Raw genomic sequence first — 20,316 nt, 5'->3', positions numbered from 1 at the left:
TGTATTGTTGTGCCTACCATTGACCAGGTATTTCCCGGTCAATGGCAGACATGACATACTCTAAACGTAGAGTGCTCATATGGCCATTGATCCCTGTGCCTCTCTCAGAGGACCAGGTTCTGGCCCGTGGTCCCCGATAGGTAGTCAGAACTCCCGGGACTGATGACACCAAATTAATATGGCACATGTCAATTTGGATAACTTCAAGGAGCCGACGAAGCTCCTCACATAAAATAAGATTTCATTACGTATAAGTCAGAAATTTATGTGAAAGATTTTTATCATTCCTGAGAAGGCTTCTTCACAAACAACCAGTGTTGAATGTAATGAAACGCCATTTTCTGGTTGAGTCCCGGAGGTTCCCCGGAGCTATCCAGGCTGAATGGATATGTATAACTTTCTGGCATCAGTCAAAGTGCTTGGAGTTCTTGCCTACCGGGGACCACGAGCCAGAACCTGACCCCCTCAGAGCGGCACAAGGAGCAATGGCCTATAGAAACCCCCGTGGTTGGGAGCATTCTATTTCTGCCATCGACCGGGACAGGCACCCAGAAAGGTAGATGCCTCAAAACAAACCCCTATTCTGGTGAAAATATTGCTACCGAAAGCCAAACGAGTGGACAAAACTCCCCAAACAAAATTATCAAACTAGCATGATGTCATCACATCGCCGTCTGCGCAACCCCCTCCTCCCCAGGAAGGGGGGAAGGGGGAGCCCCAGACCATCCACACCGGCGATCTAACCGGCAGTTCTTAGGCTGGAAGTCAAACTACGCAAAAAACACTGCCGACCAGAGGGAGGGAGAGATGCTGGGGAGCCTCAGGGACTCACCCAGAAAATGGTGCTTCATTACATTCAACACTTGTTTTCTGGGGGGAGCCCCGTCAGCTCCCCAGAGCTACCTCACCACAGACAAGGAAAATAGGGAAGGATCCGGGATGCGGACGCCATGAGCCCTAACCTAAAATCAAAACCACAGACGAAACAAAGACCCTGCAGACCTGAACCCTAAACAGGAATACGGGAAGGAAGGAAACCCGATCAAACCAAAACGCGTCCACGACTCCAGAGGCTATGACGAGCAGAAAACAGTGAAAAACCGCAACCGAACAACAAAGGAAACACCCCCGGCCTGACCAATCAAACAGCATACCAAAGACCAAAACGAGGAGAAGAAAGAAAATAGACCACCCAGGCCAACGACCAGGACAGCACCAGAAACTCAAGAGGAGACCGGAGGTGAAACAACACCCAAGACAGCAAGCGGAACGGAGCAGAGGGAACAGCAACACCGAACGCAAGCTGGAGCGGCTCCGCCAATGCCACCCAAGACGAGGCGACAGTACACAGGTTCAGATGACGATCCTGGAACAACCCCAAAGGGAAAGACAAGCCAACCCTATCAGAGACCGAAGGACCCTTCGCAGTGATAGGAAAACCGGAAGGACCCCCAAAAAAACTACACACCGCTGCTGAGACGAAGCACACAGGTGGGAGATCAACAATGAAGCCACCTGTGCCCACACAAGCAACGAGAAACTAGAGACAAAAACCCGAGAAGCGAAGACTTGAGGGGAAGAATGAACCAGCCCTGTACAGGGCTGGATCGATCCACAAAAAGAGGCGGAGCCGTGGGAAGGCCCACAGCCTTCTCACAGCTGCCAAAAATAGAAGAAATATATGCCAAAACTAGAAGACAGAAGAAAAGGAGGTGATATGATCACTACATACAAAATAGTAACAGGAATTGATAAAATCGATAGGGAAGATTTCCTGAGACCTGGAACTTTAAGAACAAGAGGTCATAGATATAAACTAGCTAAACACAGATGCCGAAGAAATATAAGAAAATTCACTTTCGCAAACAGAGTGGTAGACGGTTGGAACAAGTTAGGTGAGAAGGTGGTGGAGGCCAAGACCGTCAGTAGTTTCAAAGCGTTATATGACAAAGAGTGCTGGGAAGACGGGGCACCACGAGCGTAGCTCTCATCCTGTAACTACACTTAGGTAATTACTTAGGTAAAAAAAAATTACAGGACTGGAACCGAAGAAAGCAGCAGGTCACGCTAAGGCAGGCAAACACCAAGAAGGAACGGCTGCCAGGGAAACCAGCAACCCAACCCCAGCTAGCCGAAAAGGAGCCAACCAGGGCGAGCAGACACGCCCCATCCAGGAGTAACCCCCCCCCCCACAGCACCCCTGAAGGACCAACAAGGCAAAACACCAAGAAGCTAGGGCCCAGGCAGAGGCCAACAAGGAAAACGAGCACCATGAACGTAAGGGCGAGACACGAAGCGAAAAACAGTGACATTGCAACCCAAAGATGCAGTGCAACCAGCTCCAGCAGGGAAGAACGATGCACATGTCCCCGAGGTATACATGAGGAGAACCACGCAGGACGGGAACCGCAGGAAAACAAAAACACATGTTCCGGAAAAGGAACAAAGAAAAGCTGGAGCCAGGACCAGAATCCCAGCTACCCGTCCCAATAAGAGGAACCAGTAGGGCATGAGTGGTGAACCGAAAGGTCACATCCCCCACAGACAGTGCAACACAGAAGCCTGCAGGGAGATACAAAGAAAAAGTGAAGGAACTCAGTACCAAAACTGAACACAGGGATAGTCCAAAAGCAGGGAACTGAACATGGACAGAGGCCCACCCCAGAACCCAACATCAGTATCGCCAAGAAGCACCGACCCAAATACACAGTCATGTGTGGCATAGGAGGAGGAAAAACGGAAATAGGGAAGGAAAAACGGAAAGAGGCAAGGAAAAACCCCGAATACGGACCAAGTAGCAGCCGGGAATGCAATGTACATAACCAACCAGAAAGTGTGTAGTGGAGGTCGCACATACACAGAGGGACACCATGGATATCAGGGTGCAGCCAGGCGCCGAAGATAAGCAAGGAATGAGTGTCCAGAGAACAGAGACCAAGAAAGGAAGGAGGACACCAAAACACGGACCGAGGGAATGAAGGAGTGTCCAAATATAGGGAAAAGACCCAGGTGCCAAAAAACGAAACAAAAAGCACCAAAATGCGGGACAGAGCCCCACAGGACAATGAAGAACAAGATACACAGACAAAGTAAAGCCACTGAAGATACATGCAAGGTGTCCAAGCAAAACACACACCTAACAACCCTGTTAGGAGCCATCAACGCAACCCTGCCAAGCTGGAAAGTGACAGAGTAAACAAGGATGGAGTAGTGACCAAGGGTGGCACATGCACAAGGGGACACAGAAGGAAGCTGAGTACCCAAATGAGCCACAGACATTAAAAAGAACCTGATCAATGTCAGAGGAGAAAGGAAATGGAATGCACTAGGAAGCGATGTGGTAGAGGCAGACTCCACACACAGTAGTAAATGTAGATAAGATAGAGCCCAGTAGGCTCTGGAAACTGCACACCCGTCAATTGACAGTGAGAGGTGGGACCAAAGCTCCAGAGCCAACCCCTACAAGCACAACTACGCAAGTACCCCACGAAAAGTCGAGAACCAGCACAATCTCACCTGCAGAGCAGAGACACGATCGTCCCACAACACAGTCGAGCCGAGTAACATACCAGGAGCATCGTTAGTGGTGTGCCCAAAACGCCATGCGTACTAGAGGCTGTAGGCATTGTATGTACTGTACTGTTACCTAAATAAAAATTTGAAGTCGAAGGTGAAATATGTCCAGAGATGCATGCCCAGCAGAAGACGAGGCGCAGTACAGAGGTGGAGGTGGTGCCACACTGAGCCACCCCACACCCAGAAGCAGAGAAAAGACCGAAGTGACGTCCCCATATAAAAACTAGAACACTCCCCGCATCTAGAGGGCTATGACTGGAGAGAGAAAACGAGCAAGAAGCCGTAGAAAACCACAATAAACGACGTGGAACACACGCGTACATTGCCCAGAAACAAAACAAACACCCCGGCACCAGCATGCGAGGTAGGAACCGCATCACCCGTCTACCGGGTGGCACGGCTCGTACGTCAGTTGAACATACTGTATACATATCATACATACACCAGGAAGGCGTACGCAACGAATACGAGGAACGTCGAAACAGGAAGTAGAGACGATGTGAAAACAAAATAAGACGAAACAGAAGTGAAAGAAGACAAGGACGGAAGGGGACCAACGAATCCGAAAAAGGACCAGAGGAAAATCTCACCAGAAGTCAACAGACGTTCCAATAATACTGTATCGGAAGGTACGAAGAGGTTCGCGAACCAACGAGAACCATGACAAGCAAGCACAAATGCACAGAGGTACATATGGACAAAAAGACACCCTTGATCAAGGGACATGCAGGGATCCCGATATGTAGGGAACAGTATTGTGACGTAAGCACGAAAAGGGTGAGGAAAAAGGGGTGAAAAACACCCCCAGGAATGACGGGACCGATGGACCCGAAGGGACATGGAACCAAACCCAGGGAGGGGAAGACCTGAAACCAACACGAACGCAGAGAGGGGAAGGAAAACCCCCACTCTGAGGAACTGCAAGCCCTGCACGGAGGGTACAAAGACCCAAGCACTTCAAAACGGGGCCGAGGCCCCCCAGGCACCCCTCCCCAACCCCAGGAACCTCTACAGCAAGACCCAGGGCCGAGCCATACCCCCAAAGCACCAGCCTCACAAAGAAAAGCCGGGGCAGCCGTACAAACACTAAGGAAGGGAGCCCACTGGTCAGACCCATACGGCACGGCTGGAGGAACAGGCTCGAATGCCTCCGCTGTCACCCTGGAAGAGGAAAATCCCCGAGACCGCCTGAGTCTCAACCCAACCAGACCCACCTCTAACCCCGAAACCTGCCTACGGTTCGGAGCCAGAGGTAAGGGGAGGAAGTATGCACAACAGAAGGGGAAGGATTTAGAGAGGAAGGAACTATAGCCGAAGCGACCCTCACCCCAAGTCCAGACCCCAACAACCAAAACGGGGCAGCCTCAGGGCATCCAGGGCCGCAACCAATCAAGAGCGTTGCAGCAACTGAAACCTAGCATGCAACGCCACAGCCGCCTGCACCCACTTATCATCTTATCATGACCAGTGGCCTGGGTGAACAAGAGCACATACAGACAACACCCGTCACACAACTCCGGGTCAAAAGAAACAATGACCCAACAGGCAGCAAGGCGGAGGCACAACCTGTGAGTGTCACCCTGAGACAAGGGTGACAGGGATCAACTGTCAAACTCGCAAAACGCGAGGGGGCGGGGGGGACTCAGGGGTCACAACCATAGGACCATGAAGCCCCTGTGGGGTTTTCTAGGGCCCTTAGCCATGGTTACACACCAAGGGAAGCCCAGGCAGGGTACTGCGGACCGGCGCCCAGGTCTACTTAACAAACTTCTAAAAGCTGAACCCCTGGAACATGTCCACTCACGGGGGCCAAGCGGGGAGTACCTCCAAACAGAAAATACATATATAAAAAACTCCTAGAGTAGCAAAGGGGGACCATAAAGGCAGACCCCCCACCAGGCAAAAACAAAAACAAAAGAAAAACCCCGCAAGAGGACAACGTATCCAGGCGGAACAGAGCCAGCCTCTGTTATTGGTGAAAACTAGCTGTACAGTACCCCGCGCTTCTACCAGCGACAAATACTACCTCCTACCCAGACACAAACAAGGGCAACAGAACCCCAGCTGATTTCAAGGGCGGCCCAGTACCGAGCAGTAAAGGGCACAGCGGAGGTAGAACCCAAGGTGACTTGTGGAAGGTGGCCCCAAGCCCCAAGGGCAGTACTTACAGGGCACCTAGGGAAGAGAGCCCTAGGCGCATGCAGTCCAAATGCCGTGGAATCTCATTCCTGGCTCACACCCCCACCGGTAAAGACAGCCCACACCACAAGGCACAGAACTGAAACAAAAACCAGAGCCAGAGGCACTTGACCGGCCAGTAATCACATCAGTCAAGAACTGCTGGTTGGATCGCTGGCGCGGATGGTCTGGGGCTCCCCCCTTTCCTCTCCTGGGGGAGGAGGGGATTGCGCAGATGGTGGCATGGCGACGTGATGACGTTATGCTAGTTTGATAATTTTGTTTGGGGGGTTCTATCCACTCGTTCAGCTTTCGGTAGCAATATTTTCACCAGAATAGGGGTTTGTTTTGAGGCGCCTACCTTTCTGGGTGCCTGTCCCGGTCGATGGCAGACATAGAATGCTCCCAACCACAGGGGGTTTTCTATAGGCTCCTAGTGCCCCTCTGAGGGGGCCAGGTTCTGGTCCCCAGTAGGCTAGAATTCCAAGCACTTTGACTGATGCCAGAAAGTTATACATATCCATTCAGCCTGGATAGCTCCGGGGAGCCGACGGGGCTTCCCCCAGAAAAGTATTTGCCTTACAAATAAGAAACACCAAAAATGTTACATAGGAATAGTTTCATACATAGGAACTAGGAGCAACACCTCAAGAATTTCAGAGATGCAGAGATGCTAAACTCATCATAAAAGAAGACATTAGGAGGCAGGATGAGATGACAAACTACAAATCAGAAAATGAAGAAACGATGGCATTTTGGTCTGCCCTGGACCATTATCAAGCAGTGTAGAAAATTTGTTGTTTCTTCACTTTCTTTTGTGTGGTTCGGTCATCATATCTTCAGCCGCTTTATTGTGACTCATCATCTGAATTAGAAGACAGAGTGCAGAGTCTTCAGCCATCAATGTAGGAACATCCAACATTGATATACCTCTTGCTAATATAATATAGTACTTAATAAATATGCAGTCTGAAGATTTTTTCTCATCTTCACCTCATTGACTTCATACTTTAACCCCCCTACCTTGTGTAGCTTCCAGGAATCAATGGCCCAGTAACCCGGTCTCCGACCAGGCATCTAGGTTGCTGGATTGGTCAACCAGGCTGTTGGATGCAGCTGTTCACAGCCTGACATATGAATCACAGCCTGGTTGATCAGGTATTCTTCGTTTGTCAAGTTCTTTCTTGAACACTGCAAGAGGCCAGCCAGTTATGCCCCTGATGTGTAGTGGGAGAGTGTTGAAAAGTCTTGGACCCTTGATGTTGATGGAGTTCTCTCTCAGAGTACCTGTTGCACCTCTGCTTTTCAATGGGGGTATTTTGCACATCCTGCCATGCCTACTGGTTTCATGTAATGTAATCTCCGCGTTTAGATTTGGAACCAGTCCTCTCTAATATGTTCCACGTGTAGATTATTATGTATCTCTCTCACCTGCGCTCTAGAGAATACAGATTTAGAACTTTTAATCGGTCCCAATAATCACAATGACTTATAGAGTAAATTCTAGCGGTAAAGGATCTTTGCACACTCTCTAGGACAGCAATTTCTCCGGCTCTGAATGGGGCTGTTAGTGTGCAACAATATTTCACCATAGAGAGCACTAGTGTTGAAAAATATCATCATTGGTATGGCATCCCTTGTTTGGAAGGTCCTTGTTATCCAGCCTGTCATTTTTCTTAGTCGTAACAGCTACTTTATTGTGTTCTGTAAAGGTAAGGTCTTCTGACATGCTTACTGTACTCCCAGATCTTTTACATTGCTCTTTTGTTCTATAGTGTGACTTTGACTGTTGTATATGGTTTCAGTTTTATATTTTAGTTTTTTCCATAGTGTAAGAACTGGAACTTATTTTCATTAAATATCATACAGGTATTATTATCTGTGGCCCATTGAAAGACCCGATTTACATCAGATTGGAGGTTTGCCGTGTCCTCTATATTGTCAACTGGCATGAAAATCCTAGTGTCATCTGCAAACGATGATATAGAACTGTAGTTTGTATCCTTGTTTATGCCTGAAACAGTATTAGGTTGAGAAAAAGTACTGGATCAAGTACAGTACCTTGGGGGACTGAACTTTTCACAGATGATGATCCGGATTTTACTTTGTTGACTATTACACTCTGGGTTCTGTTCTTTAGAAAGTTGAAAATCCATCTCTCTACTTTGCCAGTAATTCCTTTTGCACACATTTTGAGTGCAATAACACCATAAGTCACATTTGTCAATAGTTCTTCCAAAGTCAGTGTATATTACATCTTTGTTTTGCTTGTCTTCCATGGCACCTAAGGCCATGTCATAGTGATCTAGCAATTGAAAGAGGCAGGAGTACCCTGTTCTGAACCCGTGTTGCCCGGGGTTATGTAGATGTTGTGAATACATGTGATTTGTAATCTTACTTCTTATCACTCTTTCAAAGATTTTTATGATGTGTGAAGTCACAGCTATTAGTCTATATTTTATTGCATCTGCTTTAGTACCTCCCTTATGAAATAGCACAATCTCCGCTGTTTTAAGTACATAAGGGAACATAAGGGATGGCACCAGTATCTAGGCTCTATCTACAAAAAAGTTTAGGGCCTGTGATAGTGGTGTTTTGCACTGCTTGATGATACCAGTCTGGGCCTGGTACAGAGTTCATGGGCATGCTGTCTATGGCTACTTCAAAGTTCAGTGGGGTTAGGGTGACATCTGATATGTGGTTCGATGTTGCTGTCACATTCATGAAGAGGGGGGGGGGGTTTCAGTGAACCCCTGAATGTTCAAGGAATGTTCAAGGATTCACAGAAAACAGAATCGTACTGAAGCCTCAGTATTTCACTCATTTCTTTGTCATCATCTGCAAAAGTTCCATCACCCTTGCGCAAGGGCCCATTGCTGGATGCAGTTTTTGTTCTTGTTTTTGCATACGAGAAAAAGTATTTCAGGTTCCTCTCTAATTCACTTATGGTCTTTTGCTATCTTTGCCTCTCTTGGATTTTATATGATTCTTTCAGCTTGAGATTGATCATTTCTATTTCCTCACATAGCCTTCCTTGTCATTGTTGGGACAGAGTGGAACATTTGAGATGTTCTGCTGATTGTTTTCTTCACCTATAGAGGGAGCACCATTTCTGTTCTAGTTTGCATTTTTTCTTTTTTCTTAGTGGTACAGGTATATGATTTCTACATATTTCTAGTGGTAACGTGCCTATTTTATCAAATCATGGGATTAAATCTACATTACCAAGTTGTTCTATCCAGCATTGTTCTACGAGGTCTTGGTTTATATGTTCCCAGTTAATCAGTTTGATATTAAAAAGGAATTGGATGAATTTTTCTCCTCTTGGATTTGATAGTGGCTGCACAGGTCGATGTACAGCCAATTGCACATCGACCTCTCTGTGTGCGTGTGTGTGTGCGTGTGTGTGTGTGTGTGTGAGTGAGTGAGTGAGTGAGTGAGTGAGTGAGTGAGTGAGTGAGTGAGTGAGTGAGTGAGTGAGTGAGTGAGTGAGTGAGTGAGTGAGAGAGTGAGAGAGTGAGAGAGTGAGAGAGTGAGAGAGAGAGAGAGAGAGAGAGAGAGAGAGAGAGAGAGAGAGAGAGAGAGAGAGAGTGAGTGAGTGAGTGAGTGAGTGAGTGAGTGAGTGAGTGAGTGAGTGAGTGAGTGAGTGAGTGAGTGAGTGAGTGAGTGAGTTTGCCCATGCTCGTCTGAACATTGATCAGGTAGTGATCTGAGTAACAAGTAGTTGTGATCATTATGTCCCTAATCAGCTCATTATTGTTTGTAAAAATAAGGTCTAGGGTGTTTTCTTTCCTAGTTGGCTCTACTACTTGCTGGTTTAGAGCAAATCTGTCACACACATCTGCAAGAGATTATTTGTGTGAGACTCTTCATTCAGGCTGCTTCCTGGGATACGCTTTGCTATAACAGTACTGTATTTGCCACATTTTTGCATCTTAGATGCCTTAAGTTGAAATCACCAAGCAAGATGATGTTAGGGGCAGGGCTTGTGAGGTTTTCTAAGCAGTATTCTATTTTCATAAGTAGGTCTTTAAACTGCCGAGGCTTTGCATCTGATTATTTATATACAAGGACAATCCCCACATTTAGAATTTCAATTGTGGCTAACAGCACTTCCAGCATATCATTTGTGGTGATTAACAGCTTGGTGCAGATGAGTGTATCTTTGACGTACAGGCTGACCTCACCCTGTAGCCTGTTTCCTGTCACATCTGAAAAGATTGTACTCCGGTATCTATATTTCACTGTCATAATAGTCCTTAGTGTGAGTTTCAGTTAAAGGTGCGAACATTGCATTTAAGAAGCCAGTTATAAGGAGGACTTTGTTTGTATTGCGTGTTTTGATACCTTGTATGTTGGCAAATATGAAAAAAGTTGTCATAATCGTGGAAGAACTGAGTATTTTACTTGATGATAGTATCTGTGGTTCTGATAAGGGTGCCCTATTATGTGTGTCCTGTTTAGCATCTGACCAAGTTGACAATACAGTTTGAACATTATCCCGACAGGTAAAATGTAATTACAAAACACTTCATTCTTATCTTGGTGTTTCTCTATAACCATATTCGACACAGAGCACACAATATACAATCACAAAAAGCAACCATACACAACCATATAAATCACACATCACACCAAACACTGCTTCTCAATATACAATAACAAAAACAACCATACACAACCACACACCACACCAGACACCACACCAAACACAACCACACCAAACACAACCACACACATCATTGTAATGTAGATGTGAACATTGCCAAAATAATCAAGTTGGCTTGTCATTATGGCCATCTGCAACAGTAGAAAGACTCAAAATCAACCTCAGGTAAACCTGCTGCAAGACTTGCACTTTAAACCATCCATCAGATACCTTCTAGGTTCCTTTTATACTTAAGATTATTGATAGGAGAAGAAATTGTAGAGTGCTCATACTTGAAGATGCATGTATCATAACACAACTTTTATTGACAGGGAACAGGGGTTGATATACACTATGCTTCATCGAAATATATTTGTCAGACAAACTACTGTACAGCACAATGTATGGAACTTGAGTATTATAATTCTCTAAATAATAGAGTGCATTCCTTCCTTTGCTTAATGAGATATTAATCTAAAAAACAAAAATTTCAGCCTATAATCAATAATTAACTGAGGAGCCATCTTTTCTATACACAGTACGTATATATGTAGATACGTCACAAACAACTCTAAATGACCCAACCAGGAATCGAACCCATGTTGCTCACGATCATCCCTAAACATACACAGTACTGTGATCAATTCACCAATGATAGACTTGTATCATTAGTGAGGTGGTCACAGTACTATGTATGTTTAGGGGTGACTCTGAGTGCCAAGAGTTCTAATCCTGGTTGGGTCATTTAGAGTTCTTAGTGATGTATGGCCTGCACGCTCATGCGCATTGCTTCATTATTTGTATACTATATATGTATATGTGTGTGTGTGTGTGTGTGTGTGTGTGTGTGTGTGTGTGTATGTATATATATATATATATATATATATATATATATATATATATATATATATATATATATATATATATATATATATATATATATATATATATATAACTGAAAACTCACACCCCAGAAGTGACTCGAACCCATACTCCCAGAAGCAACGCAACTGGTATGTACAAGACGCCTTAATCCACTTGACCATCACGACCGGACATAATGAGGTGATAGCCGAGGCTATTTGAACCACCCCACCGCCGGCACTCGGATAGTAATCTTGGGCATAGCATTTTACCAAATCACCTCATTCTTTGGGGCACACGTGAGGAACACAAATGCGAACAAGCCTAAATGGTCCCCAGGACAATATGCAACTGAAAACTCACACCCCAGAAGTGACTCGAACCCATACTCCCAGAAGCAACACAACTGGTATGTACAAGACGCCTTAATCCACTTGACCATCACGACCGGACATAATGAGGTGATAGCCGAGGCTATTTGAACCACCCCACCGCCGGCACTCGGATAGTAATCTTGGGCATAGCATTTTACCAAATCACCTCATTCTTTGGGGCACACGTGAGGAACACAAATGCGAACAAGCCTGAATGGTCCCCAGGACAATATGCAACTGAAAACTCACACCCCAGAAGTGACTCGAACCCATACTCCCAGAAGCAACGCAACTGGTATGTACAAGACGCCTTAATCCACTTGACCATCACGACCGGACATAATGAGGTGATAGCCGAGGCTATTTGAACCAGCGGTGGGGTGGTTCAAATAGCCGGCGGTGGGGTGGTTCAAATAGCCTCGGCTATCACCTCATTATGTCCGGTCGTGATGGTCAAGTGGATTAAGGCGTCTTGTACATACCAGTTGCGTTGCTTCTGGGAGTATGGGTTCGAGTCACTTCTGGGGTGAGTTTTCAGTTGCATATTGTCCTGGGGACCATTCAGGCTTGTTCGCATTTGTGTTCCTCACGTGTGCCCCAAAGAATGAGGTGATTTGGTAAAATGCTATGCCCAAGATTACTATCCGAGTGCCGGCGGTGGGGTGGTTCAAATAGCCTCGGCTATCACCTCATTATGTCCGGTCGTGATGGTCAAGTGGATTAAGGCGTCTTGTACATACCAGTTGCGTTGCTTCTGGGAGTATGGGTTCGAGTCACTTCTGGGGTGTGAGTTTTCAGTTGCATATTGTCCTGGGGACCATTCAGGCTTGTTCGCATATATATATATATATATATATATATATATATATATATATATATATATATGTCGTACCTAGTAGCCAGAACGCACTTCTCAGCCTACTATGCAAGGCCAAATTTGCCTCATAAGCCAAGTTTTCATGAATTAATTGTTTTTCGACTACCTAACCTACCTAACCTAACCTAACTTTTTCTGCTACCTAACCTAACCTAACCTATAAAGATAGGTTAGGTTAGGTTAGGTAGGGTTGGTTAGGTTCGGTCATATATCTACGTTAATTTTAACTCCAATAAAAAAAAATTGACCTCATACATAATGAAATGGGTAGCTTTATCATTTCATAAGAGAAAAATTAGAGAAAATATATTAATTCATGAAAACTTGGCTAATTAGGCAAATCGGGCCTTGCATAGTAGGCTGAGAAGTGCGTTCTGGCTACTAGGTACGACATATATATATATATATATATATATATATATATATATATATATATATATATATATATATATATATATATATATATATATATATATATATATATATATATATCACTAAGAACTCTTTGACCCGACCAGGATTCGAACCCATGCCGTCCAGGATCACCCCTAAACGTACACAGTACCGTGACCACCGCACCAATGATCGTCGATCATTGGTGCGGTGGTCTCGGTACTGTGTACGTTTAGGGGTGATCCTGGACGGCATGGGTTTGAATCCTGGCCAGGTCAAAGAGTTCTTAGTGATATATGGCTTGCGTGTTCATGCAGCTTTCTCACACACACACACATATATATATATATATATATATATATATATATATATATATATATATATATATATATATATATATATAATATATAATATATATATATATATATATATATATATATATATATATATATATATATATATATTTATTTATTTATATATGACAAATTTATTATCTCATGCAAAAAGAGTGACAGTGTTTTCTATCTCTATTATGGCCATGCAAAACCTAAATCATACTCCAATAAATGTAATAAAATATACATACTATAGTTACAACAATTACAAGCATCTAGATTTTTAATTCATATGGCATCTATGCCTCAGGTGTGATACCTGTATGCATATATTATACAGTAGAATCAAACTAATTGTTATAAAATGATAAGTTCCATATCTGGATCAAGCTTCAGAATTTGTTTGAACTAAATCAACCATGTATAATATTACCGAGAGAAAACTCTACACTATAACATACTGGAAGACGTGCCAACACTGGACATAATACTTGCTTGCATCATGGTTGACTGAGGCATTCCCATTCCAGGGTTGTTCATATTGTGTTGCATGGGTGGTCCTGTAGGCCCCATTGGGGATTGCCCCATACCACCACCCACAGGGCTCAGACCTGGCATTGGGACAGCATTGTGAGAGCTTGTCTGAGTGCCCATCATGCCTGGGTGCATGGTTGGGCCAGGGGGACCTGGCGGTCGGGGCCCTATAGAAGGAGATGTTCCCAGTCTAGTCTGCATTGATGATAGCAGGCCTTGCCACTCATTCAGTTTGTCTGCATGTTTTTTAAGAAGTTCCTCTTTTCGAGCTAACTCGGTACGCATTTCTACGATATCCTGAAATAGGAAAAGGAAGTAAAAACAAATGACACTGAATAGGAGTTAGTATTTTATTGAGGCCTTCTTGGCAAAATGTTGTCTCCAAATATGGTAAATTTAACAATCATCTTGGTGTTTCTGTGTACGGTACTTGCTTAACAGCCACACATATGAACCTCCATATGAAATGAAAGTTTTCTCATACCTTGTGTATTCAGCACTCTTGGCATGTCAGTCCTAATTTTATCTCTGACTTCTGAACAAGGTAGACAACTGCACAAGGATACTACTTCAAGCCTTGACCCATCCTGGCCTTTCAACAGAGTTTTTAATGCCATAAAGATGTTGATGCCAATAAAGTTATATAGTGTACATAAATAAAGTTCTCAAGATTTTCCATGTTTACCTGTTGACAATTCTGAGAGTTGTACTTCCACAATAAGGCCTTGGACTATTCTTCCCAAATATATGAGTATGGTATAATATACTTCCCTGGTATGAGCAGCTGTAATGTCTTCATAGCTCACTGGCTCATACAGTCATCATGGCCAGGCTCATCCAGTAACTTCAGTAGAAACTTGAAACATCATTCTTGAAAGCTTCCAATGTTCTCTCAGTGACATTTTGTATATTTGTTGTCAAACTGATTGAAAACCTATGGGCCTCTTATGCTTACATTGTTCCTTTACTGTGTTCATGCCACCCAGACTTTTCACTGGATTTAGTTTGCACTCCCTGCCATATTTCTTATTCCAGTAAGTTGTAATTTTATTTTACAGATTTGGATCCTGACCTCCCAGTATTTAGCATGTGTATATTATGAAATGTCACTAGTATCTCCATTCCGAGGAGTACAGTTTTAGTGTTTTATTAAACTCGGTCCCAGTAGATAAAGTGTTTAATTTTTTCTGGGAATCTCTCTACATTTCCCATCTCTACAATCACACCTTCCTTGAGAGTAAATGTGTACTCCGAACCCTATGTTCCATATGGAACAGCACCAGTGTTTTGTGGCCCACCTTCGAGGATAACTAGAAATTGGCTATTATAACATAATAGTTTCACTCCAGCTGATATTCACAATTACATCAGTGAATCAGTGATCATACCACACCTGACTTGCATTTAGATCATGTCCTAGTAGTAAATAAATGTCTAAGAAATCAACATTAACATACCAACTAAAAGCTCTTCCCCAAAAATATCTTTAACTTCACCTTGTACTTAATATTACTTTAGCTTAACACTAAATAAACACGTTGACCAAACCACACACTAGAAAGGGAAGAGACAACGACATTTTGGTTTATCCTGGACCATTCTCAAGTCGATTGTGAATGGTCCAGGACGGACCGAAATGTCGTCATCTCTACACTTTCTAGTGTGTGCAGGCGATGAGTCACAATAATGTGGTTGAAGTATGTTGACCAGACCACACACTAGAAGGTGAAGGGACGACGAAGTTTCGGTCTGTCCTGGACCACTCTCAAGTCGCTTGTGGGATCGACACAATTTTCGACTAGGATCAAAACGTTCTAGTGTGTGGTTTGGTCAACATATTTCTCCCACGTTATTGTGACTCTTCGTCTGCACTAAATAAACACTTTAAACTAAGTTCAAAATAAAGCAAATCCTAGGAACAATTTAAATGAGCTGAGTTAAGAATGTAGCTCTTAGCTTTTAATACAGGATAGAATATATGTTGGAATTATCATTATAATATTTTAGTTAAAAAATGTCAAAGTGGAAAGATGAAACAGTATATATAATTTATGCTGAACTTCTGTACTTTTAAATCAGTTATAATTATTATACCTCAAAAAGAATCAACTCTGGTTTCTGAATTGACAACAAATAGCGTTTTTGCAAGAAAAATGCTTCCATTTGTCTGGCTAAGTCCAGGAAGCGTTGTCCACTTGATTCTGCATTTGTTCTCAGTTCTTCTTGGTTTACAGCATTAAAACTATCTTCCTTTGTGAGAGGTGCCATGCAATTCTGAAAAGATATGTAAATATGTCAATTACTGATACATATTAAACAAGAGCCAACTTAGCTATCCAATGATCATTATACAATGATGGTTTCGGGCTATCCTTGCCCAAAATGCTTTGCTTAATAGTGACTACATTAGCATGTGTAACTCCAGTCCATACAATTGTGCATTACTCTTATGTTCTTTGTATACATATTCTTTTTAATCAAAAATTATTATTACCTGTATTATTATTATTATTACTATTATTATTATTATTATTATTATTATTATTATTATTATTAGAGGCTGTAAATTAAACATGAGTAAAGTATCTAACTAAGTCTTGCAAGGATCAGCTCTAACCTCAGTAATATTTACAGTGTACATATATTAACAAATTACTTCAAGGATCAAGAATCAAGCCCTATGTGAACATGTTTGGAGATGGTGCTAAATTACTAAAAGAATAAATGTTCTAAACAAATGTTATGAACCCTTCAAAATGGCCTAAACAAAATACTTCAATTGCCTGAGCATTACATGGGAAATTAAATTGAAGTTGTATTGAAGCAACTGTATGAAGAGTAATACAGCTGCTTCAAGTTCTCCGAAGTTCTGTTGCGGCAATTAAATGTTCATATTTATCCCACATAACTTATCCCTAAGAATTTCACATTCCAAGAAGTAATACGATAAACACTAAAAGGTTTTTCCAATAATCCTATGTGCACTAATAATAATAATAATAATAATAATAATAATAATAATAATAATAATAATAACAATAATCATAATACAGAACAGTAATTCATTGTGTTAGGGGACAGGCAGCCAGTGTATATATATATATACAGTACATGTTAGGCTTACTTTATATGTTTTCATGTTTACTTTTACATGTTTACATGCTAGGCTTATTTACATGTTTACATGTCACACTCATCTGGCATTTTGCGAGTGCTTTGGCCTGCGTTCTTATCCTGGTCAGGGAGGATTGACTGGGCGCCAATCCTTAACTGTAGCCTCTGTTCACCCAGCAGGAATAGGTACCTGGTTGTTAATTGTTTTGGCGGGCTGTATTTCAGGGAAACTTAGGATTAAGGACTTGCCCGAAACGCTGTGCGTGCTAGTGGCTGTACAAGAATGTAAGAACTTGTATAAATAAATAAATAAAAAAATATATTATGGTTTTCCCCCTAGGGTCGAATTACTGACCCTCCCCAGAGAGCAATCCCACAACAATCTAACTCCTGGGTACCTATTTACTGCTAGCTGAACGGGTGCATTAGTTTTTTCTTTTTTTTTTTGCAGGGATATTCCTGTGCAGGCCTTAAGCCTCTGGCTGGCCTACTAAGTGTTGCTTGTTTCTGTTTTACTTGGGCGGAGTATGAGTATTTATGACTCGTATGGTCGCTTCAGTAAGATTTTGCCATATGTGTTTAACAACTTCTTCTGCTCTGTTGAATCTAAGTTGAAATCTTAATGGGTTTGTAACTGTGCACTGTTAGATAATGTTCCAGTGGTCTGTCGGGTATTTCTCCACAGTGCTGACATTTCCTCTCATCTTCCGGAACCTGTAAGCCTATTTCCCATGCACATGGGTATACAAGCCTGATGCGATGTAAGTGTACTTCTGTTGCTCTACTGTTCCCTTTCATCAAACTAAGTGGTTCATAGTAGGTTGAATTCTTGTACCAACCTGCAGATCCTGATGTTGCAACTGCTGTGTTGTGGTCACTGTACATCTTTTGCATTGCTCTGTTTCTAATTACTTTCTTAATCTGTGATAGACTCTGTGGTATGTAAATGTCTACAATTCTTCTCTTAGTTGCAAGTTTTGCAGCTTCGTCTGCAATGTCATCTCCTATTATTCCCACATGACTTGGCACCCAGTTGATAAGTACCCGTCGGCCTTGTCGTTTGAGTGTTTGCATTAATGATATGACATTTGTGATCAGATGGATGTTATCACATATGTGTTCTTGTTGCAAGGTTTCAATGGCGGTTCTCGAATCTGTATGTATGATAACATGTCGGTGTTCAGCAAGAGCATGTTCCAAAGCCTTTTGAATGGCTAGCATCTCTGTTTGTAAAGTTGAACACCCATTTGAGAGTTTCCTGCTTTAACTGCAGCTCCGGTTTCTTGTCCCTGCTAGTCTACTGATCCATCTGTGAAGTAAGTCATGGCGATTATGTCACATTTAAAGTACGAAATTTTGGCAAGTTATAGCTCCATCGCATACAGAGGTACCTACCGGTCCGTCTAATTACCACAAGCTACACAAGCTTCACAAAGCTTCCCGGCAATACGTTAGTAATGAATATATATGATATATTTACTCATTATAATGTTGGTGCTGAATGTACAAAACGAAAAAACATAATTTTAATCTGAAAAAGTATCTTTATAAAGAAATTGGAAGAAAATAAAGAGCTGGTGACGCCAAATCAAGTCGACGATCCAAGCGTCGGTTAGGTTAGGGTTAAGTTAGGTTAGGTTAGGTCAGACTAACCTAACATATCATATTTATTCATTACTAACGTATTGCCAGGAAGCTTTGTAAAGCTTATATAAGCTTGTGGTAATTAAACGGACCCGTACCTACCTCTCTCCGACAAGTCGGTAGACATGATGGTTAATTCACAGATTTGATCCATAAAATCGTCACGTTTCTCACAGGTCGTGATCATCTTGGTCATATTTATCTCACCTGAAAAGCTTCTTCAAACTCATCAAAGAGATTGCCAGGTGTAGGAGTCGCAGCCATGCCGTCCCACTGCTTGTTAGTAAACACGGCGCCCGTCGCTTACACTCCAGCACCCCACGCCGGTCCATAGAATTACCCAAATCGGCCCAAAACTACACAAATCGTCCTAGCATTACGTAAGTAATGAAGAAATATGGTATATTTACTTACTATAATGTTGGTGCTACACGTAGAACATGATCAAACCTATTTTTACTCTGAAATAATCTAATTTCATAACGAAATGAGACGTAAATATGTGAGAGGTTTTTTTTTTTTTAATCAACACTGTTTGTCAACCTATTGTATTTGTGCTGCTTTTTCAGTCATGTTCCCCCTTTTTTTTTATCTTTATTTGTATTTGTTCTCAACACTTTTTATTCTTTATGCTCAATTAGTATTAAGTTCTAGATATTAATGTTTTTCCTGCCCGAAACGCATTGCGTAATAGTGGCTTTAGGCATTGTATGTACTAGCTCTATCTATATATCAATCCATTAATGTAACATCACTTGTATGTATGTACCTTACCTGAATAAACATATTTATTTATTATTTTAAACAGTCTCCGTGGTGTAGTGGTAAGACACTCGCCTGGCGTTCCGCGAGCGCTATGTCATGGGTTCGTATCCTGGCCGGGGAGGATTTACTGGGCGCAATTCCTTAACTGTAGCCTCTGTTTAACTCAACAGTAAAATGTGTACTTGGTTGTAACAACGATTCTTCGCGGCGGGGATCGTATTCCAGGGACCTGCCCGAAACGCTACGCGTACTAGTGGCTGTACAAGAATGTAACAACTCTTGTATATATCTCAAAATATCTCAAAAATTTATTAGGTGACGCCATAGGAAGTCGACGGTCCAAGCGACAATGGTGTGGAGCGACTTATCCAAGATATATGGTCGCCTGAAGAGTGTTTGCTGCCATATCAGCCTCCTGTACACAGTGATCCAGTCGTCGCATTTCATGGGTCAAATTGTCGCAAATTTAATTGTTGATATTAAGATGTAGAATGTGTATTTATACAATATCTTTCATAAACAGCCACTAAATCTTTAATATTTATTAAACAAAACGTGTCTGGAAGTTAAATCAACTCCACAGGACAATAAATTTGTTATATAGATACTAGCGTTATTCGTTGGTATGCGTTCGCAATTTTAACTGCTCATGTCCTTTTCGTTCATTGAACACCGAACCCTACACAACCATGCACAACTCAAAGTCCAACAAGTCACACCCCCGGAGTAATGCAATCGGAACCTGACAAGTTGTGTAACCGGAGCCCGACCAGTTGTGTAACCGAAGCTTGACCAGTTGTGTAACCGGAGCCCGACCAGTTGTGTAACTGCAAGCCTAACATGAACGAACCTAACAAACAACCTCTGGATCACAACCATGCACGAACGGAAGCCCGACCATGCACAACCCAAAACTCAGGTAACACCCCCGGAGCCCGACCAGTTACTTAACCGGAGCCCGACCAGTTATTTAACCGGAGCCCGACCAGTTATTAACCGGAGCCCGACCAGTTG

General features: G+C 42.7%; 1 protein-coding gene across 2 annotated transcripts in view; it reads right to left on the bottom strand.

Annotated features, from left to right (window-relative positions):
• The window catches only part of MED28 (mediator complex subunit 28), a 41,208-nt gene extending 22,283 nt beyond the window's left edge, over positions 1 to 18,925 (bottom strand). Inside the window, exons 1-3 of one of the 2 annotated variants that reach the window (XM_045750319.2) lie at positions 18,745 to 18,925; positions 15,874 to 16,053; positions 13,741 to 14,076 (exon numbers count right to left, since the gene is read on the bottom strand). In XM_045750319.2, the coding sequence (XP_045606275.1) occupies positions 13,741 to 14,076; positions 15,874 to 16,053; positions 18,745 to 18,801 (573 nt within the window). In that variant the 5' untranslated portion in view covers positions 18,802 to 18,925. Of the gene's footprint in view, positions 1 to 13,740; positions 14,077 to 15,873; positions 16,054 to 17,732; positions 17,899 to 18,744 lie in introns of those variants that run through there. The other variant, XM_069303004.1, reaches the window with a different exon arrangement.
• Positions 18,926 to 20,316: the final 1,391 nt, after the last annotated feature.

The sequence above is a fragment of the Procambarus clarkii genome, chromosome 49 (genome assembly GCF_040958095.1).
Source record: "Procambarus clarkii isolate CNS0578487 chromosome 49, FALCON_Pclarkii_2.0, whole genome shotgun sequence".
NCBI classification, from domain to species: Eukaryota; Metazoa; Arthropoda; class Malacostraca; order Decapoda; family Cambaridae; genus Procambarus; species Procambarus clarkii.
This window is presented reverse-complemented; position numbering and strand designations above follow the sequence as displayed.